Source organism: Hemitrygon akajei, chromosome 15 (genome assembly GCF_048418815.1).
Source record: "Hemitrygon akajei chromosome 15, sHemAka1.3, whole genome shotgun sequence".
Lineage (NCBI taxonomy): Eukaryota > Metazoa > Chordata > Chondrichthyes > Myliobatiformes > Dasyatidae > Hemitrygon > Hemitrygon akajei.
In genome coordinates, this window is record NC_133138.1 from 76702303 (window position 1) to 76729650 (window position 27348).

General features: G+C 41.0%; 2 protein-coding genes across 4 annotated transcripts in view; one reads left to right on the forward strand and one right to left on the reverse strand.

The window, feature by feature from the left end:
- Positions 1 to 1970, reverse strand: part of LOC140739484 (M-phase inducer phosphatase 1-B-like) — a 45762-nt gene extending 43792 nt beyond the window's left edge. For 2 of the 3 annotated variants that reach the window (XM_073067829.1, XM_073067827.1), the window contains exons 1-2: positions 1912 to 1970; positions 313 to 539 (exon numbers count right to left, since the gene is read on the reverse strand). The gene's annotated coding sequence lies outside the window, so the exon portion shown is untranslated. Of the gene's footprint in view, positions 1 to 312; positions 540 to 1871 lie in introns of all 3 variants that reach the window. The other variant, XM_073067828.1, reaches the window with a different exon arrangement.
- Positions 1971 to 13938: 11968 nt separating this feature from the next.
- On the forward strand, positions 13939 to 26778 carry LOC140739614 (uncharacterized). The gene is made up of 7 exons (XM_073068017.1): positions 13939 to 13988; positions 15195 to 15293; positions 16467 to 16550; positions 17890 to 18057; positions 18778 to 18918; positions 24657 to 24774; positions 25546 to 26778. The coding sequence occupies exons 1-7, from the start codon at positions 13948 to 13950 to the stop codon at positions 25699 to 25701; spliced, it is 807 nt and encodes a 268-aa protein (XP_072924118.1). The 5' UTR covers positions 13939 to 13947; the 3' UTR covers positions 25702 to 26778.
- Positions 26779 to 27348: the final 570 nt, after the last annotated feature.

Sequence of the window (27348 nt, forward strand, 5' to 3'; positions counted from 1 at the left end):
CGTCAAATGTCAGCACCTCTAAGAGCACTGTGGGATATTTCCATTCCAGCTTGCAGTTCATGAATGCTGCTCACCACTACTTGGCAATTAGAAATGATCATCCTCAGCATCTACATCCCACAGATGGAGAAATAATCCATTTAGAATAGAAAGGAAAACTTATTTTGCAACTTGTGATAAGCATACATTTAAACCTGAAACCCCAATTGCAACATTTATGCAAATACACCACACAAAACTACAGTTAATAAATCCCTCTTAAGTATTTAAAAAGAGCAAAGGAAATGCTATTTCCATCACACAATCACTTACCTCTTAGAAACTGGTGAATTTGGTTTATCAGATTATCAGCTGCAAGAAGCCTGAACAAGCATGAACTGATCGAGGCTAAAACAGATCATGCAGATGGTTTGCTTTCTTCCAAGTTTAAGGACCCAGTTTAGAATTGTTAAGTGCTGTTGTCTGTTGAATAGATTCTACCACGATGTCGTAAAGATGACCTGTTGCTTCCATTCATTCAATACCATGTACCCTCATTCCTAAAAGAGGAAAAGAATTATATTCCTACTTCCAACACCATCTGCAGAAGGTTTGGTCTATACAGACATACTCTCTCGCCAATGGAACAGACAGAACACACGTTCTTTCTCAATTCAACCCCCCAGTACACAGAGTTTGTTTCTATTGTCTCACCCCAATTCAGGCCTCGAGAGGAACAAAATTAAGCCCATCTCCCAGTGGCTACCCTAACTCGCTGAAAAAACAAGCATTTTCCCCTCTCCAACTCTGCATCGCCTACTAACGTGATGCTCAGGGAGTCAGAGTTCAACTGTAAGGACTTTGTATGGCCTCCCGTGGAACGTGGGGGTTTTCTCCCAGTCCTCGCACAGTACAAAGACGTACCGTTTAGTAGGCTAATTGGTCATTGGAAATTGTCCCATGATTAGGCTAGGGTTAAACTGGAGGTAAATCAGGGGTTGCTGGGAGGTGCGGCTTGAAGGGCCTATTCTGCACTATATCTCTAAATAGATAGAGAAATAAGTATAAACTAAACAAATACAGACATAAATATAAATAATTACATAACTATATAATAAGTTAAAGGATTCTTCTCTCTTATACAAAGACTCATGTCTTTTTCTCTCCCTTCCTCCTTTCCCAATTGTCTAACATCTAGCAACACACACAAAATGCTGGAGGAACTCAGCAGGTCAGGCAGCATCTATGGAAATGAATAATTAGTCGATGTTTTGCGCCGAGGTCCTTCTCCATGACTGGAAAGGAAGGGAGAAGACACCAGACTAGAAAGGTGGTGAGAGGAGTAGAAGGATAGCTAGAAGGTGATAGGTGAAGCCAGGTGGGTGGGAAAGATGAAGGGGTGGAAAAAAACAGGAATCTGGTAGGAGAGAAGAGTGGACCACAGGAGAAAGGGAAGGAGGAGGGGACCTAGTCTAGGTCTAACACCCAGTAAGTGGAATCTAGTCTTCCTTCAGCCTTACAGGATTTAATCCCTCTCTGTCTGACACAGTAAGATCACGTCTCCCTTTCTCATTCATAGACACAAGGGATCCTGGAGTTTCTCGAAATACAGGGCAATCACGTGGATTTCCAGCATTATCTCAAACCTCAGTGCCTACTGAAATTCTTTTTAAATAGACTGTCACTTCTCACTCTCTTGCCAATTACCAGTTTTTTTTAAAAAAGTTACAATGCTTTTCTTTGCAACTTCCAGTAAAGAGGATCCAACATGATCTTCTGTCTCCTAACCTAATGCCTGGTTCATAAGGGTGTATAATGCTAACAGGCTCTCCCCACCGAGAAAGTACACTATTTAATCGGCTCTCGCCCCGGATCTACTATCTTTTCTTTACCGTAAAACCCAGTTCTCCGAATCCAATATCGTCCGCTTACCCCCGCTGATGAGTAACCACCATCCTGCACAGAAACAATCCCGAGCTGCTCACTTCCGGTTTCAAATGGATTTTAAATCTGCCGCGATGACGCCTTACTCCCGGAGCCAATGCAGTCCCTGCTTTCCGAAACCGACAAATCGCAACCGACCTCCTGTGGCGTCAGGGAGGCGGAAACGAATTCCCAGATTAGCTGTGACGGAATAACATCATGAAGCGCATGATTGGAGCAGATGAGTGCCAATCAAGCTCCAGTTTCCTTTAAACTTTAGCTGTGCAAAGCAATTTTTAAATTGGTATTTATAAGCAGCTTGATGATTTCCTGCATTCTCTCAAACCTGAGTGTCTACTGAAATGTCATTTAATAAGGAGCATATGCAATTGATATGGGTAGTGCGGTGTAAAAAAGTTATGTCAGCAGTCACGTTGCAATGAATGAAGGTGAATAGCTTCACCTTCAGCTGATATTTCAAGTTCAAGGTGCTTTTATTGTCATTTCGACCATAAACTGCTGGCACAGTACACAGTAAAAATGAAACAACGTTCCTCCAGGACCCTGGTGAAAATTCACATTTGTGTTGAGACCTCAGGAAAGAGTGTTTAGCACGCAGCTTTCACAAACAGGTTTCCCACAAGATCAGATCATACACCTTTTTTGAGGTGGCTAAAAATCTTTTAAGATGCAAACTAAACACAAAATCTAAAAGAAAGTCAACAACCCTTCTGAATAGCACCTACAACGTGATATCTACCATCATAAAATGGTTAATAAATAGATTTATGGAAATTGTTAAACTAAGGCTGAAGGAGTTTGACGGGGCAACTTGAAATTCATCTTATTCCTGAGTACCGTCATGTTGAGCTTCAAGTAGAAATTTTCAGTTAAAAGCTGTCAGAAGCATTGAACCAAAAGAGGGAAGTACAGCAGGTTGGAAAGAACTTCAGCAGTCATGGGGGGAATAAAAGTGAAGGACTTTGTAGGTGACTACCAGAATATCTAATTTGATATATCAGGAACTGTTCAAAAATGTTGAGGCTGATAGCCAATGAGGAATTTAGAGTGACAAGATACACATGGGAGAATTTTGGACAACTTTAGTTTAAGCAACATTAAAGGAAGTAATAAAACACTCATGGCCAAAGGCCAGAAGCAGAAGTTCAGCTGGGTAACTTTTAGGCAGAGCTGGGTAAGATGTCATCTTTGGGACGTCGTCGGGAGGAAAATCAAACCAGTGGTGGTGGTATTTGAGATGCAGCCCCCTGCAAACTTGTAGAGGAAGTCAGAGCAGATTTTGGCCCCGTGGTCATACGTGTTCAGGGAATTGAGGAGGGGGCTGAGCACTCAACCTTGTGGGCTACCTGTGTTGAGAATAGCCATCGCAGAAGTGTTGCTGGTTGTCCTTACAGATCACGATCTGTTGATCAGGAAGTCGAAGATCCAATTGGACAGGGAGGTGTTGACTCTCCAGGTCTCACAGTTTACAGATGAGTTTGCTTGGAAGTGTAGTATTGAAAGTGGAGCTTTAAACCAGAAAACAATAGTCCAATGTAGGTGTCTTTACTTCCTTAGGAGGTAAAAGAAATTTGGTAAGTCTGCAATTTTTTGATTGATACACCATGGAAAACATTCCATCTAGAAGCTTCGTGGCTTGGTTTGGTAGGGGCTCTCCCAGTGACCTTGGGAAACCGCTAAGAGTTGTGGATACAGCTCAGTATGTCAATTGTTGACTGACGTCTTTTCTAAACCTACTGATTCCCATGGTTATCTCGACTATACCTCTTCCCACCCTGCCTCCTGAGAAGATGCTATTCCCTTTCCTCAGTTCCTTTATCTCCACTGGCATCTGTTCCCAGGATGCAGCTTTCCTTTCCAAGACATCAGGAGTGCACTCATTCTGCAAAGAATGGGGTTTCTCTTTCTCCACCATTGATGCTGCCCTCAGCTCCATCTCCTCCATTTCCCAAGCATCCACGCTCACCCCATCTTCCTGCATCTTAGCAGTGATAGAGCCCCTTCTTGTCCTTACCTACCACCCATGAGGCTTTGCAATTAAGATGTCATTCTCCACCACTTCAACCACCTCCAAAGGGATCTTACCACCAAACACACCTTTACCTGTCCCCCCACCCCCGCTTTCCACAGGGACCACTCCCTTGTTCATTCACCCCTACCCACTAATCTCCCTCCTGGCACTTACCCCTGCAAGTAGCCAAAGTGCTGCACCTGCCCATTCACCTCCCCCCTCACCTCCGTCACTTGAGAAGGTCACAAGTAAGGTTAACCTTTAAAGGAAAAGTAAATGAAAGAACAAAAGAATCGGGGCAGAAAGGGGGGAGTGAAATAATAATTGAATGGAGGAGCAGGTATTGGTTCTAATGATTGCGGTGAGCTTGGATAACAGCTATTCAAGAGACCAACTAGAGAAGCGTTTTGTGATCTGCAGAAATTAAGAGATCGAGGAGCAATTGAGAGATGGAGAGAAGTAGAGATGTTGATTATAAATATCAAAACACTCATACCGTGACCTCATTCTTCCCATCTCTAATTAAAGAGGAGCAGAAGTGATGGAAGACACAAGGAAAAGAGACATCACAAAAACACAGTGGAAAGTGAGGAAATGAAGGAGCCCAAAGAGGTAGTGGCTGAAAGTACTATCTCTGAAGGGAGAATGGGAATCTAACATTATTTTCGTGACTCAGTGTTCTAGATTGTTGTATGGCTATGTCATGCACTTCTATTATACAACTGCACAAAGCCTGGAGCTATCATCATGACAGTGTTATTGTCAGTAGGTGTTCAAACTACAGCAAGAATCAACCAGCCCCAAAACTTGCCATCATTCTGCAGGGTTTGATTACAAAGTTGATTGGCACACCGTGCCATCGGGTAGTTGATCTAATTCAGTTAAGCTTTTATCTACTGCAGTACTCAAAGTTAAAGTGTGGCAAGGGGATTGTTCCTATCATTTGTTCGGACTACTTGCCAATGAAGAATAAACTAACTGAATGAAGAAACAATAAGCTTACTGCTGCCCAAGAAGTTATCCATGCCAACAAAAAAGTCAATGCCTTTTGAGAAAAGACAAGAACATATATAATAGATAATCAGAATCAAAATCAGATTTAATATCACCGGCACATGTGAAATCTGTTGTCTTTGCAGCAGCAGTATAATGCAGAATGTAATACTAGGAAAAAACTGTGAATTACAGTAAGTATATATTGATTAAATAGCTAAATTAAGTAAGTAGTGTAAATATAAAATTTAAAAAGTAGTGAGGTAGTGTTCATGGGTTCAATGTCCATTCAGAAATGAGATGGCAGAGGGGAAGAAGCTGTTCCTGAGTCACTGAGTGTGTGCCTTCATGCTCCTGTACCTCCTCCCTGATGGTAGCAATGAGAACAGGGCATGTCCTGGGTGGTGGCAGTCCTTAATGAAGGATGAGGCCTTTTTGAAGCATCAGTCTTTGAAGATGTCCTTGATACAATGGACGCTAGTGCCCATGAAGGAGGTAACCAAGTTTACATCTTGCTGATGAATAAATGGCTAAACAAATCATCGGAACAATTTCCATGTCACACTTCTAAGTTGAGTACTGCAGTAGATAAGCATAACTGAATTAGATCAGCCTACCTTGTAGCATGGTTTGGTGATCAAATTTGTAACTAAAATAGTTAGTTTTGAGAACCATTTGTTCAGAATAAGATAAAAATGCTTGATAAAAAAGCTAATTAAGCAAGCGAAAACATTTGACATAATTAAAAAGTTAAATCATATTAATTCTAAGATGGTAATCGGTTGTCATTTGCTAAACTTGCAATGATCGCATCAGATTCTGTCCAACAGTGACTTACTCCTTTCATGCAACCTTGCTAGTCAGCATTGGAGATTAAAATCTATATCTGTGGAACTGATACAAATCAATGTCTTTACCAGGAATAAGGCAAAGTTACTAAAACATAATCATAATCTTAATCAGCCAATTCCTATTTTAAAGCCTGCCCACAGTTTTTGTCAATCTTTCTTAACTCTTTCATCAATCGATGTTTACTAATCCCCTGAATTTATAAATTACAGACTGACCTCCACATTCTTAGCCTCAGCAACCTTTGTGTGCATATCAAGACTTATTCACAATTCATAATCTACACCACACCATCATCATCATTGTCCTTCCTCAACTGTTTGGCCTCCTTTTTCCCCAGTCCTCACATTTAACGTTCTCCTTGAGTTCCCAATGCTTCTCCCCCTCCCTTTGTCTAATGTTTGCCCGGTCCAATTGCAACAGCCAAACGTTAGGCAAAGGGCATGCTGGAGGTCGGAAGCATAAACACTCAGAAGATCTGATAACATTTATTATTTTATTATTGAGATACAGTGTGGAATAGGCCCTAGCTTTTATGATAAGCTAGGGCTTATCACAAAATAAGCCCTATTTATTATTATTGTCCATATTAATTGCTTTCGAGAAGCTCAGAATAGTTTAAGTTTTACTTTCTTCAATTGTCTGCACTTTTTTTGATCATTTCCTGATTTACTCTATGACTGTATTTTAATTCGCTCTTTTCAGTCTTGGTGTTGCCCTGTTTTTTAAAGCCTTGGTCTTCCTCTTTAGTTTGCCATTATTTTCAAAGATCTAACTCTAAATTTTAGCTAAAGAGTAATATCCAGGGAGAAAGCAGTTTACCATCAGCCATTTAATTCTGGAACCTATATTTAGATCCGACCTGAATGGATCAAATGAAAATGTTCTAAATCATAGCACATAGAACAGCACAGCACAGGCAGGCCATTCAGCCCACAATGCCGTGCCAGCCTTTTAAGCTGCTCCAAGATCAGTCTAACATTTCCCTCCCACACAGCCCTTCATTTTTCTTTCATCCAGAATCAGAATCAGGTTTTTTTTAGTAACTGACATATGTCATGAAATTGGTAGTTTGCAACAGCAATACAGTGAAATGCGTAAAAAGAAGTTACAATAAAAATATAAAAAAATAAATAAGTAGCAATGTAAGAGAGCAAAATAGTGAGGTCGTGTTCATGGGTTTACAAACGTTCAGAAATCTGATGGCGGAAGGGAAGAAGCTATTCCTAAAACACTGAGTGTGCACCTTCAGGCTGCTGTACCTCCTCCCTCATGGTAGTAATGAGAAGAGGGCATGTCCTGGTTATTGTGGGGGGGGGTCTTAATGGATGCTGCCTATTTGAGGCATTATCTTTTGAAAATGTCCTCGATGGTTGACGTGATGGATGGGTGGATGTTGTCCTCCATTTAAGAGAGTCTCTTAAATCTTTCTAATGTATCTGCCTCTCCCACTACCCTTGGCAGTGCACTCCACACACCCACTACTCACTGTGCAAAAAAAAACTATCTCGGACATACCCCTATGCTTCCTCCAATCACCTTAAAATTATGCCCTCTCTAATTAGGCATATCCAGGCTGGGAAAAAGGTGCTGACTGCGCCCCCCCCCCCCCCCCCGCCCCGTCTGTGCCTTTTATCATCTTATACACCTTCTGTTGCAAAGAGAAAAATCTAGCTCACTCAACCTCTCTTCTCTCATCTCACCTGCACCCTTCCACGCCCTTCCTATAATGTGGGGAGCAGAAATGAACACAATACTCCGTGAGGTCTGTCCAGAATTTCGATACTGTTTAAGAGGTTTTCTTTCCTAGCTTTCCTAAAAATAGATTGATTTTTCTATTTTAGAAAATTGGATTTAAGAATAGACCATTTAGCCCTTCAATCCTGTTCCACTACTCAATGATTGTATTGGTCCTGTATTTCAGGACCATATTGCAGTCTGTCCTCATACTCTTTCTGTTCAGAATTCTCTTTATCTCTTTCTCAGACACATTCAGTGACTTGGCTGAAAACTTCCTAGCCTCACCACCCTCTGAGTGAAGAATTTTTTTCTTTATCTCAGACACAAATGAGTCGTGCAGTACCCCAAGTTCCTGACCTGAAACATTGACCGGCTCCTTGCCTTCGGTGATGCTGCCTGAGCCACTGATTTCTTCAGGCAGCTCACTTTTTGTTATGAATCAGATTCCAACGTCTGCAGTCTCTTACGTCTCCATGCTTCATTCCAGATCCCCTGGTCAGGGATGCACCCTCACCATATCCAGCCTTCTCAGAGTTTCATGCAACTTCTTCTTATTCATCTGAACATTTTCACCTCACTGACAATCACGACGGGCTCACATTCAGGCTGGCTGCTCTACTCTCTCTACCCCCACGAGAGCTCGAATGCCATTTTAATAATGACGCAGCCGTTGCAGGCAGAATCTCAGATGCTGACAGGGAGGTGTGCAGGAGTGGGATTGATCAGCTGGCTGAGTGGTGCCACAACGACAACCTTGCACTCAATGCCAGTAAGATGGAAGAATTGATTGAGGACTTTCAGGGAGGGAAGTCGAGGGATCACACACACACTCATTGAGGGATCAGTGTTGAGGACATCTTCAGAAGGCAATGCTTCAAGAGGGAGTCATCCATCATTAAGGACCCTCATCACCCAGGACGTGCTCTTTTCCTATTCCTACCATCAGAGAGGAGGTACAGGAGAATGAAGACATGCTCAATATCTTAGGAACAGCTTTTTCCCCTCCAACATCAGACTTCTGAACAGGCAATGAACCAACCCATGAACACCACTTCACTATTTTTGCTCTCTTTTTGCACCACTTACATAATTTAATTTTTAATATATTTCTTACTGTACTTTACAGTTTTTAATGTATTGCTCTGTACAGCTGCTGCAAAACAAACAAAATGCACAATATAATCTGTGAAACTAAACCTGATTCTGACTCTGCTCCTCTGCGCTCTGCTAAATACCGGCCTCGTTGACCCCGTGTTTCGTCACAGCTGGAATCATCTGCTGAACCTCATAGTGGGTCATATTCTGTGAGCAAATTAGGCCTTGAAATTGAAACAGGGCCACTTGGCACAATTCCAAACTCTGCTAATGACACACTACCTGGAGGGTAGAGGGCACGTGCTATCTTGAGAGGCTGAATAAACTTGGGTTGTTTTCTTTAGAGCGCCAGAGTCTGAGGGGCAATCTGATAGAGGTCTGTAAGATTATGAGAGTCATAGATAGAGTAGACAGGGAGTATTTGTTTCCCAGGCTAGAAATATCTAATACTAAAGGACATGCAATGAAGGTGAGATGGGGTAGGTTCAAGGGGGATGTGAGGGGCAAGTTCTATACTCAGAGAGCGGTGGATGCCTGGAATGTGCTGCCTGTTGTGGCGGTAAGGGCAAATCCATTAGAGGCTGCTAAGAGACATTTAGATAAGCACATGAATATGAGGAAGATGGAGGGATTGTGTAGGTAGGAGGGATTAGTGTTTGGGTGATTTTGGTTTGCTTTTTAGCTGGCTCGATACAACATTGTGGGCCGAATGGCCTATTCCTGTGCTGTACTCTTCTAGCTTCTATAAGTGGTGAGGAAGATTGGTAGAGACTTCAAGAGGACATGGAATGGTGGAATGGGGAGACACTTGGCATGTAAAATCCAATGAAAAAATTGTGAAGTCATGACCAAGAATTCCTTTTGCATTTGTTACTATTATCTGTGCTTCTCATCTGAAAACCATTTGCTGAATGTAATCCAGGATCTGGTTTGCAATTTTGCTTCCAGTTATTTCCTGCAAAGTTCGAAGTGTCAAAGTATGTATGCACTATACAACCTTGAGATTTGTCTCCTAACCAGCAGCCACAAAACAAAGAAACTCAAAAGAACCCGTAAAAAAGACCATCGAACACCAAATGTGCTGAGAAAAAGAAACACATAGTGCAATCAGCAGAAGTAGGCAAATAGTGTTCAGAATGAAAGTGAGTCCATAGACAAAGGCCCGGTGCAGCCGGAGCAGGCCACAGCCTCGGTTCAGTGCAGAGCCCAGTAAATGTCATGGAGAAGTGACCCAACCCTCGCCTCTGGCCCCAATTCCCTGCCTTTTCACTCTGGCCTGACGTTTAAATTGTCAAAACATTGGGCCTTTCCTCACTCTAGGACCTGGGCCCAGTCAATTCGATATGCTGGGCCTGGACCCTGCCGCCACACTTTGGCCTGCACCCAACTTTTCTGAGTCAACCTGGTGCTCAGATCGATCAAACCTCGGGTCTTCTCTGGCTCTCAGTTTAGGCCGATGGGCCTTGACTTTTTCTCACCTTCACTTGCCCCAACTTTGCCCCAAGTCCACTTGCTTTGAATCTGCCTCAACCTCGCCCCAACTTCACCTCACATCCATTCGCTTCAACCCTCAACTCTTCCTCGCCTCTGCCCGCCTCTCCATGGTTTGCGGTGTTTGCTTACCGAAACTTTTACCAGAGAAAATGTTAATAATAATGCATTTAGACGTATTCTTTGTTACATTGGCCACCAATCAGTAGTTTCACTAGTGCCATCATAAACCACATATGACACACTGATAACCAGACCTGCACAGTGGCATCCAACATTGAGGAAACACATGACTAGGGACCTTGTTTGTGAATTTCATTCACATTTACTGGCCAGTAATTCCAGACTACAGATATTGACAAAGACATCAGCACTGTGTAAGTACCCCAGGCTTAAAATTTTAATCTCACTTTGGTTCTCCCTCAGGCCCCCAACCCCCTTGCCAGCTGATTGCAACCCTGAATGCCAACAGCATATTTTAAAGGTGGCACCATACCCGGTTGATGCCAATCTCTCACTTGCATCCATCACCTCACCTCCACCAGCAAGTATGAACTACACTCCCTAAATGTTCCCATACAACTATAGAGTTCTTAACACTTCCATCACTTATGCCAAACCCATGGCCAGCTACAAATCGCACGATTAGGACTTGTTCTCTCCACAGTGACAGAGAAAGGAGATGGACAGCCTTGGGTGTATAAGGCTGGTTCTATTGCACCCAATACCTAGAATTCTGCAGTAATGCGTCCCCACACAAAAGTGACCCTTTATGTTTAGTGTGTCCATCCCAACAGTGAGGATATTTGAACTGGCTGATAAAATGAAGGGCTCGCAGATTCTCAGATATTGGGCCTTCGACTCCCCCAGTAGACTCACAGAGACTGCAGACTCAGTGCTCGGGCTGTCGGGCCTCCCCTTCTCAACCTCAATCAACCTTCAGACTTCAATCTGGGCATCCAATTGACCTCCGGGTTTCGATCTTCAATATCGACCCAGGACTCATGACGATGATGGATGAGGACCCCCAACTCCAGGCCTCAAGCCCTGGACTTGCCGGTGACAGGACCCCAAACACTAGGCCTCAGATTCCTCCTGCCCACACAGAACTTTTAATCCCAGAACACGCCGATAACTCACTGACCTGATGGGGGTGGGTGGGGAGGTGTGTGGGGGCACCAGCCCTCATCCTCACTGGCCTGCTGGCCCGTCATCTAATCACGTCCACGTAACTGGCCTTCAAACGCAGAGCAGAGGCTTAGCCTCCAGCCTCTCCTCTAATTCCTGCAGATTCCTGTCTTTAAACACTAACTTCACCCTAACTCTCTGCTCTGTGCTCAAAACCATGCCTACCAACCTGAAAAAGAACTTAAAACCAACAGCCTGAGACACAACCTTGACAGAGACCACAGCTCAGCACCATCTTGACTGCAATATCTAAGATTATGCCAATAAAACTCTAATAGAGCTTGTAGAAATCTGGGCTTCACAAACACAGATGTAAGGTTTGGCCTCCAGTTAAAATATCGCATCAGTTTCCAGCACCATGCTTTAGAAAGCCAAGAAAGCATTGAAGAAAATGCAGAAGAGGTTGACTAACATATTTGATGCTTGGCTGAAGTCACAGAGGGCTTCCAATGTCCAAGGAATTATCCATTCTGACATGGAGCTTTAGAGACAGAATAACAAATTTGAAGAAGGGGGGAGGGACATAAACGACTAGAATCCAAAATAGTTAGATAACTGTTAGGATAAGATTCAACTATTTTTATAATTAGCATTTGAAAGGTTAAATGTTTTCACATTTGAATATTCTTATCACTCAGATATCTTTGAAATCATTACATGATAATTTATAAACATAAGTATACAAATTAATCACAAGAATACATCAATGATGTGCAGAAGAAAAGCAGAAAGATTGCCCCAGCTTGAAACAGATAACCGGGTTTTCTACTTTCATTCGTAACCTCAGCAACCACCATTTCAAAGTTAGCAGTAACTTGGCTTGATGAATCGAAGCATAACAAACGTTTAAACTTCAGTCCTGACTGAACATCACCCATGCTAGGTTTGTCTGCTGTCACGACAGGTTCCACATGAAATGAGTTTGGTTGGTGGCCGTGGATAACTGTATGAAACTTTGCTTTGCTGGCTACAAAGCTACAGAGAGTCTGATCTGTAGAAGCAATAAAATACCTGTTTTGGGAAAGAGATCATGGGACATCATTCGGACACAGTAAAGAGAGCATTCTTCTGAATTTGGCAGTGTAATACCACAATTAGAATCAGGTTTAATATCACTGGCATATGTTGTAAAATTAGGAGTTTAGGGGGCAGCAGTACATTGCAGTGCAGATAATAAAAACTTAAGAATTATAGTAAATATATATATATATAAGTTAACTTAAATAAGTAGTGCATAATGAGGTAGTGTTCATGGGTTCAATGTCCATTCAGAAATCAGATGACAGAGGGGACAAAGCTTTCTCAGAATTGTTGAGAGTGTTTGCCTGTACCTCCTCCCTGATGGTAACAATGAGAAGAGGGCATGTCCTGGGTGATGGGAGTCCTTAGTGATGAATGCCTACTTTCTCACCACGGAGCGGGATTGCCAACTTCCTTTCACCTGTTTGAAATTCAGAATAGGAGGTTATTTTCTCTGTCAATATGATCTAATTGCACAGACCTGCCTTCTTACTTCCAAAATTTTGTTTGACAAAACTTGGACGTGCTGACCTGCTACCACAGCAAGAGCCAATGCCCTTCATCTAGTTACTTAGGTCAGATACAGAACGCCCAGCTCACTGGCCAAGCTCTAAAGAAGAGAGTTCATCAATTTTCTTTCATTCATTGTATATTTCAACTAAATCCCTACAAAGATTACAGGAAAACAAACCAATATGAGATACAGTTAGTGACCTGCTATCTTACAAGTACACAATAACTGAGCTGTTATGCCTTGGTTTCCCATAATCCAGTGTCTTAAGTTAAAATCTTGCAAAAGATCCACATTGAAACCATTACACAATCTTTATAATAGCTTGTGCTATGTATTATTTCTAACTTACTAAAACATAACAAGTTGCTTCATAAGGACACAATCAGATTAGAGGGCTCACATAAATCAAAGGAGAAAGAGGTAGATCGTAAACTCTTAAAGGAAAAGAAAATGAATGCGCTGATTTCAGATTTTAAGGTAATGCTTCATGTTGAGATGAAGATACAAGATCCCAATTAATATCTAATGTGTAAATCTCTTTGTTCTATAACAAAGAATTTCTAGTAGAAAACAAGCATAACTAACTCACTATAACACTCTCAGTGTGGATGTACTTTGGAAGCTGAGATTGCAGATTTTGGATATCCCAGCATGCATTAGTGTAGCTCAAATGTAACCTGCAAAGCTTTTCCTTTAACATTTATAGGTAATTCACAAACTTTCTTTATAAACAGTAAAATGTTAAAGTATAAATCACTCTTTAGTTTTAAAATCTATGTAAAGCATCTAAAGTTATTAAGTGTTGGGGAAGGGTTAAACATCTAACGAGATATAATTGAATCTTAATATTGTAGATATTATAAGTTCTCTTTAAAAGATCAGTCACTGGATTCATAATATTTTAGTGTGCAGGATACACTTAACATTGTAATATTTGATCAGATCTTCTTAGATAAATTTCAGTGAAGAGAAATATTAATTCATGACCCTTAACTTTTATTGTGAAGCAGGCCAATAGGTTGAATTGTGAACCAAAGCCCACCCCTTGGAGATGGAGTAGTATTTAAAGGCTTCAGCTGTCAGTGAAGGATATGGTAAAGGAAATTGAGGGACAGAAATAATAATGCAGTCTAACTTTTATGGGCTTGATCCCCAAGCAAACAGGTTATGATGGCTTAGAGCTTAGCTGCTAGGTGTATTGTTGATATTTTAATCTAGTTTAATTAACTTCCTTATTTGCTGATAACCCACTTTGAAATCTTAGTTACTAAGTTTGTATTTGAAGATTGAAGATAAATGTAAAATAAGATAGCTTATGGATAAAAAGAGCTGTGTTAATGTGATTTTTTTTTGTATAGAAGGTGATCAGAATGGGTTGTTTTATTGTGCATGTTCCATTTTGAAAAGTGAATCAGATTGATAAGTTATTGTTAATAATCAACTACAGGGAGAGGTTAATCATTGGAATTGCATTTATGTTCAAATGCCTCCTTAAAATTTATATGGTGCATATTATGTGTATTCTGTAAAACTTGAGCTCTTCACCCTCTTTGCTATATTACCCTGGTCCTGTGTATCATCTTTGTTACTGACAGTTCTGGAGTTGAGTTATGGGTTGACTGAAGCTTTCCCTCCCACGCATGAAGTTCGTGTTTTTGGATAACTGGATCGATAGTAACCTTGTAACCTTGTAATTTTCTAGTAATACTGCCACCTAGTGGATTACTTTAACTGTTTGCTTTGCTTTTAAAATATCTTCAGGATTGGGAAAGATTAAGATGAGCTGGATTTTTTTCTATTTGCATTAATTACAACTTTGTAAATCTAATTTGTAAACCATTCATTTGCTATTTATTAATGAGGACAAATGCCACATATTTATGTAGCAGGAGGGAGACCGATGATACAAGCAAAGTAGCTCTTGTTGTGTTTGCTTGTATCATGTGAACTGAGTCAAATTAAGTGGAATGGTAGGGTTCTGTTCTTCTACCCTCCCTCTTTCTCCTCCCCCTCCCCCACACACAAACACTTGGGTATAGACTCAATAGATGGATTAAAATTACTGTTGCCCTTGGCAGCTAAATTTCCAGACGATATGAACTTTTTATTTAAATTGAGTCATTCAGGGTATATGAATCTCTCATACAATCTGACTGACTCTAGGTGAAATACGGGATAAATTAGGGAATACAAGTGTTCAATAGTGCCAGTTATGGATGGTTTACATTATGAACACTTCTCATTACTCTCTGCCAAGAATCTTCAGTGATTAATATAGAACTGTCCCAGAATATCTGATCCTTCAGTATTAAAGTTCACATTTACCCATCCTCTGTAATTGCACTCAATATGCACTGGTTATCTTTACAGCCTCCCTACTAGAAATGCCCATGTTCCATGGATGGACTTTGGAAGCATTGGTGCCACAACGATGCCAGATGTTGACACTGCCAGTTGGGCAGTGAGAAGGTATTAAGCTAACACAATAGTTGTGAGTCTATTTTCTGAATTGCTAGTATCATGCTAGTAATACTAGCATTATCTATGAATGCTAGGGACTTTTTCTGCTTGAAAACTAACAAGGTCAACACCGATAGACCTCAGTTTTTGTTTCGTTTCACCTGTGCTCAGGTTCCACAGAGTGCCTATGACTCGGTGTACCAGTGATATCAGCCAGCAGACATACTGAATTTATAAATTCCCCAATTTCCTTTCAACGGAAACATTTCCATTCCTACTAGAGAGTGCTTTCTTAATACTGTTCTTTTGGGTTGTCTGACTGGAGAATGACAAGTGCTGTCACTTGGCCTATGCCCCTGTAGGCAAACATTCCAGTGGGCCCTTTGGTTGTAAATGAATTTTTCACTTTAGTGAAATGTATAGTCCAGCAGCTGAGATTTAGTTTTTTTTAAACTAAAATAATGATTTCCTTTCCCCTCCCCCCACCTTCTGTCAATGGAAATATCAATTGTGCAGGGTGTGGTATTTGGTATATCTGATCTCTCTTGGTGAGATGAATATACAATTTGGGAATGTGACCTTTAGTGTTTCCAACATGAAGTCCTTTCCAGGGATTGCTCAGTAGTAACTAGAGTATCCTTCATTCTAATTCCAGTCTAATCAAACACAGTAAACTATATTTTTCTGGACTGTGATAGCTTGGCTTAAAAAGTTCCCTTGTGGACTTGCACTGCTTGTGCATGAATGTTTGCTGTCTGGCTAAAAGTATGATTGAGGCAAATCCAACATAAAACTTTTTGAGATAGTTGGAGCAGGCTATTTCTTTTAAGCGGATCAATCTCATGAATAATTTTTTTTTTAGCTCTTTGTTTCTTTTAGCAAAAAAAGGTTTCTGTTTTTCTTCCCCAATTGATCATTTAGCTAGGGGAAGAGTCTGTAAGAGCATGAGATAATTGAATGGCACAATTTTTTTTCATTACCCTACATGTAATATCAAAAAGTTATCTGGAGACTCTTGACTTTCCTCAATATTGATGTTCTACTGGGAAGCTTTTAGTTGGAAAGATAAAATTGGAATCTGAAATTAGTGAAGTGTTCCATTGTAAATATTCCCAATGTATTTACTGAATTTAAGCTACTACTTGCCTTCTAGAGAATTAACTTGTGACTTCTGTTCATTAGGCCAAGTGTTTATACACCACGAACAGCCAGCATTGGAGTGGGTACAGAAACAGAACCCAACAGAGAATGGAGCTGGGAGAATAAGTCAGTATTCCTCTAACAATCCGTTTATAAATATTCTAAAGCTTTTCTGAACTTCAAGTAGAGGGTGTTAGTGATAACTATGGAGTAAGGGAAGCTGGATCACACTTTACAGCAATTGATAAATTTGATATTGAAGATCAATTCTATCCCATTAATGCTCTTCACCTGGCAATTGAACTTGATTAGGGCTAACTTTTTTTTAAAAAAGTCATGCTAATAATTTGTTGTTTTTTTATATCCTTTTTCATGCCTGGTGCTTTCCCATTGCTAACAGGACACTTTTGTCAAAATAACTTGGGAGTATTAAGTAGTTTTAGTCATCCTGTTATAGAAAGACTTCATGAAGTTGGAGGCAGTGCAGAAGAGATTTACAAAAAAATGCAGCCTGGTCTAGATGGCCTGTATTAAAGGCTGTTCATACTGAATTTTTATTCCTTGGAGGGCAGATGAATGAGGGGGAAAACTCAAAAGGTAGATGATCATGGTCCTTCCCCAGGATTGGGGAGTCCAAAATTAGAGGGTACAGATGCAGGATGAGTGGAGAGATTTCAGAGACCCTTAGACTGAGGATAGTGAGTACCTGGAATGACCTGCCAGAGGAAATGCTTGGGTTGGGTACCGCTACAACAATTTAAGAGGCGTTTAGACAGGTACACGGAGTGGAAGGGCTTGGAGTTGAGCTGAATGCAGGCAACTGGGACCAGATGGGAGGAGAGTGGTCAGTATGGACTAGTTGGGCAGAGTGGCCTGTTCCCATGCTGCTTCACTGTGACTCTGAATCTGTAACTTCATACAGTGCTCCCCTGGCACCAGAATCTAAACCTGGAGTAAAATTCCTGTAATCTCCAGGAGTTTCTTGAGTTATTTGATGGAAAATGTATTGATCTTGATTACCAAATTGAGAATGATGGTATCTCTTCATTAAGGCTTGCAATGGTTATGATGTCTCCAGCTAGCATGGCTGAAACATGAACACATGTTCACACCAAATAGGGTGCTGGTACTTGAGTTGCCCACTGTTTCCTAATAAATGATTTTAAGTTACAAATATACTTGAGTTTCACGCTGGTTTTAAAAACGAGGAGCAGTATATCATCAGCTTTACAAAAGCATTTAGCACAATAAAGTGAAGCACAGTAACAATAGTATGTCTTTGATAGTGTAATACCATCATTTGGCCCAAATAACTTCCTGCTCTACCTTTGAATGTGCATTTAGCTTGCACGCCAAACCTTTTTAACTGATGTCAACTGAAGAGATGGTATCAGCTGTACTAAACTGACAAACATGAAGCCTGAGCTCATTTGAAGTGGTTTCCTCTTCCACCCTGAACCTGCAGGTATTGGAGTTTTTCCTCCCCACCTTGCGGCTCTTCAACTGAAGCATGTAAGCCATCAGAAACTGAAACTGATGAAACGGTGCTGAAGCGGAGACAAAAGCAGATAGACTATGGAAAAAACACTCCTGCTTATCCAAGATATCTGCAGGAAGTTTCAAAGCAAGTATTGTTTAATACATTTATTGGGCAAGGGAAATCCTGTTATATGATGACCAGTTCTGTCATATTGCATTTCCTGGAAATTAATTACTGAAACTGATATGGAATGTTCCTATCAGAATAGTAATGAACACATGCTACCATTAATAGAATATTATTTCATAAGAGGAAATTCAATGGTATCTTGAACTAGTATCTAATGGGATGGGCATTTGGGCTAGCATGGATGAGTTGGGCTGAAGTTCATTTCCCTGCTGTATTACCATCTTCATTTAAGTAGTCAGGGTGCTTTAGCAACAGGAAGCAAAGTTAAACTAAGACTCCCTGCACATCACCTTGAACTGTGATTATTTTTTTCTCTTTTTGAAATCTCCTAACAATGGTTGTGCCTGCAGCTGAAGAGGACAACCTCGCCCATATGCCTGAGGAGTAAATATTTGCATTTAACTTGTAATGAATAATGGGGGGAAATTGAGTTTACCTAAATGACCAAACCTGCCTTTTATCTTCCCCTCCCACAAATCACAAGCAGGATTCCTCTACCATTAGAATGCTTCTTGCACACAGTCAGAGTTGCTCATAAAGCCTGAATCGGGTCTATCTGGGTCTGATGGACTCAAATCCACGAGTGCATGTTGTGGTCCTCGTGCAAATGTTCAAATCCAGCACTTCCTTTTGAAAGCATGTGAAGTTGTAAACCATTTTATCCTGTTTTTAAAGGAGACACAGAGTGCCAGGAATACACCCACAGACACCCAATAAGTACAAGAAGTATAGCCGGCGCTCCTGGGATAAGCAGATCAGGCTATGGAGGAAGGCTCTTCATGCTTGGGACCCACCAAGCGAGCAGGCGGACAGCCTGAAGTCAGTGTAAGTGAAGTACTGTCGTTGTATGAAATGGCTGTTAATCTGTGCAGGCAATCTGAAGGGAGTAAGCAGCTTGGAATGAGTCTAGAATCGGTATCTTGATCACATTTAACAGGCTTCATTGCCTGTTGAAGGATCTCTGCCTAATGAGTTCCTCCAGCATCTTGTGTGTGTTGCTTGGACTTCCAGCATCTGCAGATTTTCTGTTGCTTGAGGCTTCATTCCATAATCTACCACTGGCAAACCCAAACGTAGATGTGGGGTGGAATTGTGTTCTAATTTTCTGCAACGCATACGTTAAGCACCACTTCAATGCCTGGATCCAAAGTTCAACATGGTTCTCTTGTTCTGCACTCCCTTCACTTTGAGCAACCTTTCCTGGGAACAAATCAGGTGTAAATTGTTACTCAGGTGACTCCTCACATTGAGCCATATTCTGGTAAATCTATCAGGTGAGTGATAACTGGAGAGGTGCCAGAGAGGTGCCAGACTTATCAAAACTTAGATTGCGTACGTAATCAGACAATTGCTCTGAAGTGCATTTCTGTCTCCGGTGCTACATGGTTCTGTAACCTTTGTTCCTTGGCCCTTCCCACTAAGCAAGTGTTTACTTCCCTGGGTGTCACTAGATATTCCACTATTATTTGCTTGTTCTTAATTTCTCTTAAAGTGGTGTTGAGGCTTCCTTGAACTGTTGCAATCCTTTGGGTGAAGGTTCCTGAATTGGGGGGTGAATTCTGGTATTTTGAAACCAATTATGAGCCTGAGACTTCTTTCAAAGATTCGGTGTACAACACTGAAATTCATCTTCACCAGTCACGAAACAAGAGAACCCATGGAACCACCCCATTCAGAAAAACATCAAACATTAATTCCCCCTCCCCCACATGAGAGAAATCACACAAATGGCAATTTAAAAAAACAAGTGAAAACACTGAACAGACATGAAATCAAAAGCCATGGTTCATTTCAGTTCAGCTCAGTGTTCACAATCTGCGTTCTACCCTTTTTCTTTAAAATAAAATCACCAGAAGTAGCAAGAATAATCCAAACCAGAACACATCACAAGCTTAAATTTCCAAGTCGAGATGAACTAAAGGACAATGTGCAAGTGATTTTTCTTCCCCCACCCCCCCCCCCCACCATTCACCTTCTGCTCTTGCCCTCGATGTACGTTTGGAAGATGCTAATGGTATTGCCGAGACAAGTAAAAACTGTGTTTTGTACATTGTCTGCAGCATGTCACATGTGCACCAGTGAAGAGTAATGTTGGGTTGTGAGCAGATGCCAGTCAAAGCATTATCCTAGATATTAAGTTGCATTCAGCCAGCCTGGTACAGAACATTCAATTCTCCTGAATAACTTAATTGATAGATTTGGATGCCAGGAAGTGTCTTTTGGTACTGTGGTGTTGTAACCATAAGAAAACAGCCCAGGATAAATGTCTACTCCAATTTTTTGATTTAACTTCGGCAAGGTGTGCAGTTGTGGTGTGGTGGCGTATTGCTGTATGCCATTCACATACTTCTACATGTAACCCATAATGAATTGTGTAAACAATGCTTACTCAAACAATATTTACAAAAGTACAGAAATATTAAATACACATCATACTTCCATGTTTAGATATAATCTCAATTCAATGTAGAATGCATCTCAGCTCAAATGTGTAATGCATTTATGTAGTGATTGTGTGTGTTTTGCATAGGAATATATCACTATATATAATACAACTACTATATAGATCTCCACAGCACAGTAAATTTTAAATTGTTCCATTCAGGAATATGGATTTAATCACAATAGAGGATTTCTTACTCATGTGGGGCAAAATCTTTTCCTGACAAGGGAAGTCATTCTGCTTGACAGAAGAGACTTGTGGATGTGAAAACAATCTCTGGTTGCAGGAGTTGATTTGGCAACTGCAGCAGGTGGTTCTGACAGTTCCAGACACCTTCCTTCAACCATTGACTCAGTTCTCCTCAACTGATTGCATGGTCTCCAGATAATATCAGACACAATCCTTCTGTGCAGTAGAGTGGCCCAATTCTGTCCTTGATCTTTTCAAGTACCCACTTGAAATCACCTCCAGCCCTTGCCAGGAGTGGTTTTTTTTTTTCTTGTCGTCCTGTATACTCCTGAGGCTGGGTTTGTGCAGATCCAAGCATGGATGCAGGGGATCACCTGGGAACAGCATAGCTGGCAAGTTGTTGGTTGTGGAGTGTGCTACATTGCCATATGCAAGAAGGAAAACTGGCAAGCTGCTGATCTGGTGACAGGGTAGTCTTCTGCTGACACTACTTGCTGTGACTCTAGAGAAACCTTTCCACCTAGCAACTTGTAGGTGGGCGGTATAGTGCAGATGTAATGTCTTATCCCAGTCATTTTTGGGAATGACTGGAACTGTTCCACTACTATGGTCCATTGTCCCTCAGTATCCTGGAACATTGGACCTTGAAGCTTTGCAACTCATTGGTGTGCAAGGTTGTAGTGGAGGATATTGGGAACACTCCTGGTCACTTAGTAGCTGTAACCACTACTACAAGAAACGTGTGCCCATGAATGGGCTGTCAAAATCCACATGAATCCTTTTCCTGGGAAATGCAGGTCCATTCCCAGGGATGGAGAGGCAGTTCCCTTGGCATCTTCTGGACAGGTTGGCATCATGAACAGTTCATGGCAAGCTGCTCAAACTGCCAATCTACCCCAGGTCACCAGACAAATCTTCAAGCCAATGCCTTCATTATAACCATTCCTAGAAAACTGGGCAGTCACTCCTCCAGCACATTAGCTCTCAGGCAGGATGGTAGAAAATCCCTCAATCACCATGTAAGGCAACCTGTCGAGTTCATCCTGGGGCTGTTAAAAATTGGGGAACTGGGATTTTTTGCTGCACATGCCAGACACTTGTGGTGACCATGTAGACCTGAGACAGTGTGGGGTTTCTGGTTTCCCTTTGACTCATCATTGTCATAATAGGGAGACTTTCAACCTGCATTAAGAGAATACGTCATGAGGAGTGGCCTCTCTCATTTTTTTTCCTGGTATTTCATTTTCCAAGAGTAAATGGACAGCCCATCAACATTTCCATGATGAGTTGTCCTCTTGAATTCAATCTTGTAATTGTCCTCTTAGAAACCGAGCCCATCTCTGCATTTGTGTTGCTGATGACGTGCCTTTGTGTGGATTGAAACTGAACAAGTGGTTGATGATCAGTAATGAGGGCACACTCCCTCCCATACAAGTGTGGGCTGAAATGTTTTACACCCTGATGCACCATCAATAACTCTCAGACGGGAGGTGAACGATAGGCTAGAGGAGCCACAGGAGCAGTCAGCAGAGGGGCGTGTCCAGACAGGTATATGTAGTTCACCACACACCCCAACCATACTCCAGGCCTCTCAACCTGTGCATGATTTTTCTCTGCCACTGTGATATGTTCTTTGGCTCTGGGGGATCCACCACTGAGAATTCCCTCAGCACACTGGTGTAATCCTTCTGTGTCAATGGTGTGATCACAGGAAGAGTTGCTTGGTTTAAATAATTCAGACTTGTTGCACCATGCCCTGAGCCCAGAAGCTTCTAATCATGATAACACTCTGGATTTGAGATGTTCCTTGTTATCCTTGCTGGTAACAATGATGTTATCCTTCTGACTGACTTCCTGGGTAGCATTGCAGGACCTATTCCATAGCTTTCTGTCAATGTATAGATGCTACTCTAAAAATAAGCCTATTGTAGCATAAAGCTTGAGAGTTTGTGCTGAGAAACACTCTGGACCCTTCAATCTCCACCTCTAGGAAGGCCCAGTGAAGTCCACTTTGAAGTGTTTCCATCAGGGAAGGATTGCAAAGCTAGCCTCTATCTTGGGCAAAGGGTGCTGATCTACTATCAGTACTGAGTTGATGGTGGTCACCACAGATCCTGAAAGACCCATCCTCCTTGGCTATTGGACCACTGGCATTGCCCATGAGCTCCACTCGACCTTGGAAAGAATTCCTTCTGCCTCCATGTGATCTAGCTCACTGGTTACTTCATCACAGATGGTACAAGGAACTGGATGGGCTCTGGAAAACTTGGGTATGGCACTTTCATTTAACATTATTTTGCCCTTAATGTTTGAGTTTTCCAATACCATCCTTAAACTGCTGTGGTATCATCCAGTACCTTAATTCAGTTTCAGTTGACTCTATGGTAGGGGATGTGGCATGTAAAGAGTGGATTGATCTTCAACTAAATTGAAGTTCTCAGCCAATCACAATCCCATATTACTGGCCCTCCCATTTTTTACCACATACAAGGTCAATGTGGCTTGTATTTCAGTGTTACAAATGTCATTCCCACAGGAGTTGTCTTAGTTGAATATCTGCAGACTTCAGTTTAATATTTATGAAATGCTGTTCAAACTCATTTTGTGGAATGACTGAAACAGCCAAGCCAGTGTCCAATTCCATATTAATCAATTTGCTGTTCACTTCTGGTGTAAGCTATATTGCTTGTTTTCACACTGTAAATCTCAAGGCCACTCAGTCCTGGCTACTCATCATTATTAGATAATTTTCATTAGGCCAAAAGAGCAGATTAGTGCTCTTATTGAAACTGCAACTTTATCCTTTTCCCTTCTCTGTGCAGTCCTTATTTTGTTTTGTCTGCCTGACATGCTTTTTGTATGTGTTCTACTTTGTTTCATTTGCTGCAAGTTCTGCCTTTAAATCTGCATTGGTCTGTTGTGTGAGGCCCTGCCACAATGGCAGCACAATTTGTTTAGCCAGTCAGGTTTCTGTTTGGATGTTGCAAGTTTGTTCAGTCACTGTCATTCCTGACTGCAACTCGATTGCGTCTCTGGCTGCTGTTTCCTTTGATACAGCTATTTCAACTGATCTGAAGTGCAAGTTGTGCTTCAGTTATGAGCTGCTGCTGAATGCTTTGTAAGACTGAACAATCTCTCAGTGCGTCAAGCCCATCACTTAAACTGACAATGTTTGGACAATTTCTTCAATTCAGCCACGTAATTTGAATCTCTTTCTGCTTAAGAAACCTAGTGTTCTGCAATTCACAATGATTTTGGTTCTAAATGTTCCTGCATTAAGTTTATGGTATTAGCAAACCTCCCTTTGGAGCAGTTAAACTTCTAAGCAAACTGTATGCCTTTCCACCTATTATGCCCAGTAACACTGGCACTTTTCATTTGCTTCAAAATACTGCTCAGTTCATTGGTTATCTGTTGTACAATTGAGCACATCTGTCTCTGCAATGTACCCAGCCATTTGTGCTTTAAGTTTGTTATCACCCAGTACTCATGGTTTATGAGCTCATGAATTTTGTCCATTTTCTGCCCTTTATCTTTAATTTTTTTTAAACTTCCTCATCACCACTGATGTTTTGTAACTTCAGAAACTTTTTGAAGGGGAAAAACACAGGAAATGGGACTACTTGGCTTTTCTTTAGTGAGGTGCACACATGACATGGTAATGGGTTGTGCTATTCATGTATTAATTAACCCTTAATGAATTGGAGAAACAACAAAAACACAAGAACAATGTACTTACAATGTTACTGAAATATGAAATGCATTAACTTTCCATTTTGAGTAGATGAGATTGTTTTTTTTACTGGAACAAGTCAGCAGGAGGTTCAGCCAGTTCTGGAGATCAGGTCCTAAAATTGTGACTTGACATCATTGCTTATTTCAATGTTTTTAGCAATTGGATGAAGCTCTCTGCCACAATTCTTTATTTCAGACCAGGCATGAGTATATGGACTCCTCTTCATAACACAAACATGGTTAAGAGCCCATTAGAAGAATGGTTTGGTCCCCTGAGCTATGCAAGCATGACTACAAGAAACCCCTTGCTGTCGGTAAGCTTTTCTGTAATCGCTTGGCAGAACTACATAATCCTGGGACTTGTATGCCGAACACAACAGTTTCATTTGTGCAGTGGCTCTTGTTTGCAAATCATTCTAAGTGCTCTTGGAGATGCTGATCAAGATGGGGAAATATTGGGATAAGTAAACAGTGCTGGTGGTTTTATGATAAACTTTGGGGAACCAGCAAACCAGATTACTTTGGGGTGTACCACAATATAGTGTCAATATTGGGTCAAAAGAACAGGAGTATAGAGACCATACATTTCTGATGATAGAACAATGTTCTGCTTTGTATCTTTATGTTTAACTTCTCTCCCTCTTAGTGAGCTACTTTTCAGACTCAAAATTTAGTTTGCCTGCTTCTGTCAATGTTTTCCTCAAATTACTTCCCCTTTTAGTAAAGAATGGCTGGGGTGAGTGAGGTCTAGAAGGTGCATAATAGAAACAAGGGTTAAGGAAGGAGTGAGGTCCAGTCCTGCTCTTCCAGCTTGGAATGGCTGGACGTTTGTATGTGAAGAAATTATTACATTTGAGGACTGGTTGAAACCTGTACAGGAAGAAATTTAATGAAGTTGTTATATCTGCTATCTTCACTTTGCTCCTGTCTTGGAAGAAATGGCTGCCATACAGCACTAATTATTAGACTAAGTGTAACCACATTGATTCTTTTAACATGTGCAGCTAAATGACCAACTTGGTACTTAACAAACTGTATGATTTAAAAACCTTCCATGCCATTCACAATGCGTTGCATTTTTACAGATGCCAGATGATCAAAGTTCCTTTCAATCTTATCCTTTTGGCTTCCCACAAAATAACTTTCCACAAAATGACTCCCCCCAAAATGGAGGAGAGGACCCCTTTGAACTGTTGAGGTGTTTAAGGAGAGGCCGTGGTAATGACTGGACACCATGGTAAAGATCATTCGACACTTTCCTGAGAGAACGGACTTCAGTCCGGAATACAAAGGAAGAGTTTGTAAAGTGAAAGGATGAGATGATTTGGTTTATGAATTTTGCATCTGATTAGCTTCATGAATTTTTAAAGTTCTGCATTTTCTCTTGGCTGCTGAGATCTACAGCTGAGATACTAGTGGGAGGGTAAAGGGGAGGAAAAGGAAGGAGGATAGCCTCAATGCTTGAGGTTTTGCACAGGAATAACACCCAAGTTTGTTATAATATTGCATCTTAATTCAGATGAGCTCTGCCCCCCCCCCCCAACCCTGCCCAAAAACATCTATAGGTATAGCCTCTTGGTTATGTACCTAACGTATTTAATAAGGTTTTTAAACAATGAAATTGCTGAACTTTTTTCAATTTACTTCTGCAAGATTCATTTTTCCCAGATGTCACTGTGATATCAAAGCTTACTATCTCTGATCCGCATGCACAATAGAAATGAAACACTTTCCTAGGTACTTTGCTTAAAGTGAAGCCACTGAGGTCAAAGCCAAACTCCTAGCTAGCTTTCCTGTTGTTGAAAGTTAGTCACTTAATGGTGTATGGAAGAGGAGAAACTGCCCCTTAGCACTTTGTACTTGCAGCCTTCATGTATGGAAAATACAGAAGTATTAGCAGAACAGGAGGCTCTATTCTCTCCTGAATCCTTCCATTGACCCTACTTCCCATCTTCCTTCTCCATCAACTTGGAGAATCCAATGTCTGACCACCTTTCAACTCATGAGTTTTTCCATTTAGTCAAGTTGGTGAGAATCAAATTAACTTGGAAAATTTTGGGGCTGAATTACTTTCTAGAGACATTTTGAATCTCGTGTTGTTAACTCAAGTCCTTGTACTTCAAATTTTCAAAAGCTTAAGTTTTTAGTATTGTCCATAACTAATCAAGTTTGAGTATTCTGGAAAGTGACCTTGTCACACCTGACTTATTGGTCCTGTACTTGATCCCTGTGCAAGTCACTGCATGTGTGATCACTATCTAATAATTTTTGATCACTTGTATTAAGCCTAATGATACAGTAACACAGTATCATGCATGTCTACACAAATTTCTACTTCCCGTCCTCCCCCCTCCACCCAAATGAGGCAATGTCTTCACTGTCAACCAATCTGAGCACCCATTTCCCTCAAACACCTGTCTTATTTCCTAATTAAATTTTGTTGTTTTCCTCACCTACCACTTTTTTGAGTCACTATAGTTAAAATCAAATCCTGAATTGGGCATGGAGTTGAATCTGGGTGAACAAAATGCTTTTTAGCTTTGTGTGATGTGAAGTTTTGTATATTTATTGCCCCTTAATTCCTAATTGACATGGTTAAGCAAGTGTAGACTGTATCTTAGTCGTCCTTCTAATACCTTGGATCAGGAAGAGCATATCACTTCTGGAGTCTGTAAATGTTCTGTTTTAAATGATTTTTGATTCTCACTGCTGTGAGGGCAAGTTTCTGTAAGTTTGAACAATAAAAATGATTAGAAGATTTAAGTGTCCTTGGATTGACTTCATACAAAATCTAAGTGAGAAGTTGCGTTTAATTTGGGCTGTAATTTCAACAGCACAATATGGTTGCAGAATGGCTTCATTCATGGGTTATTGATCAGTCTACTGAT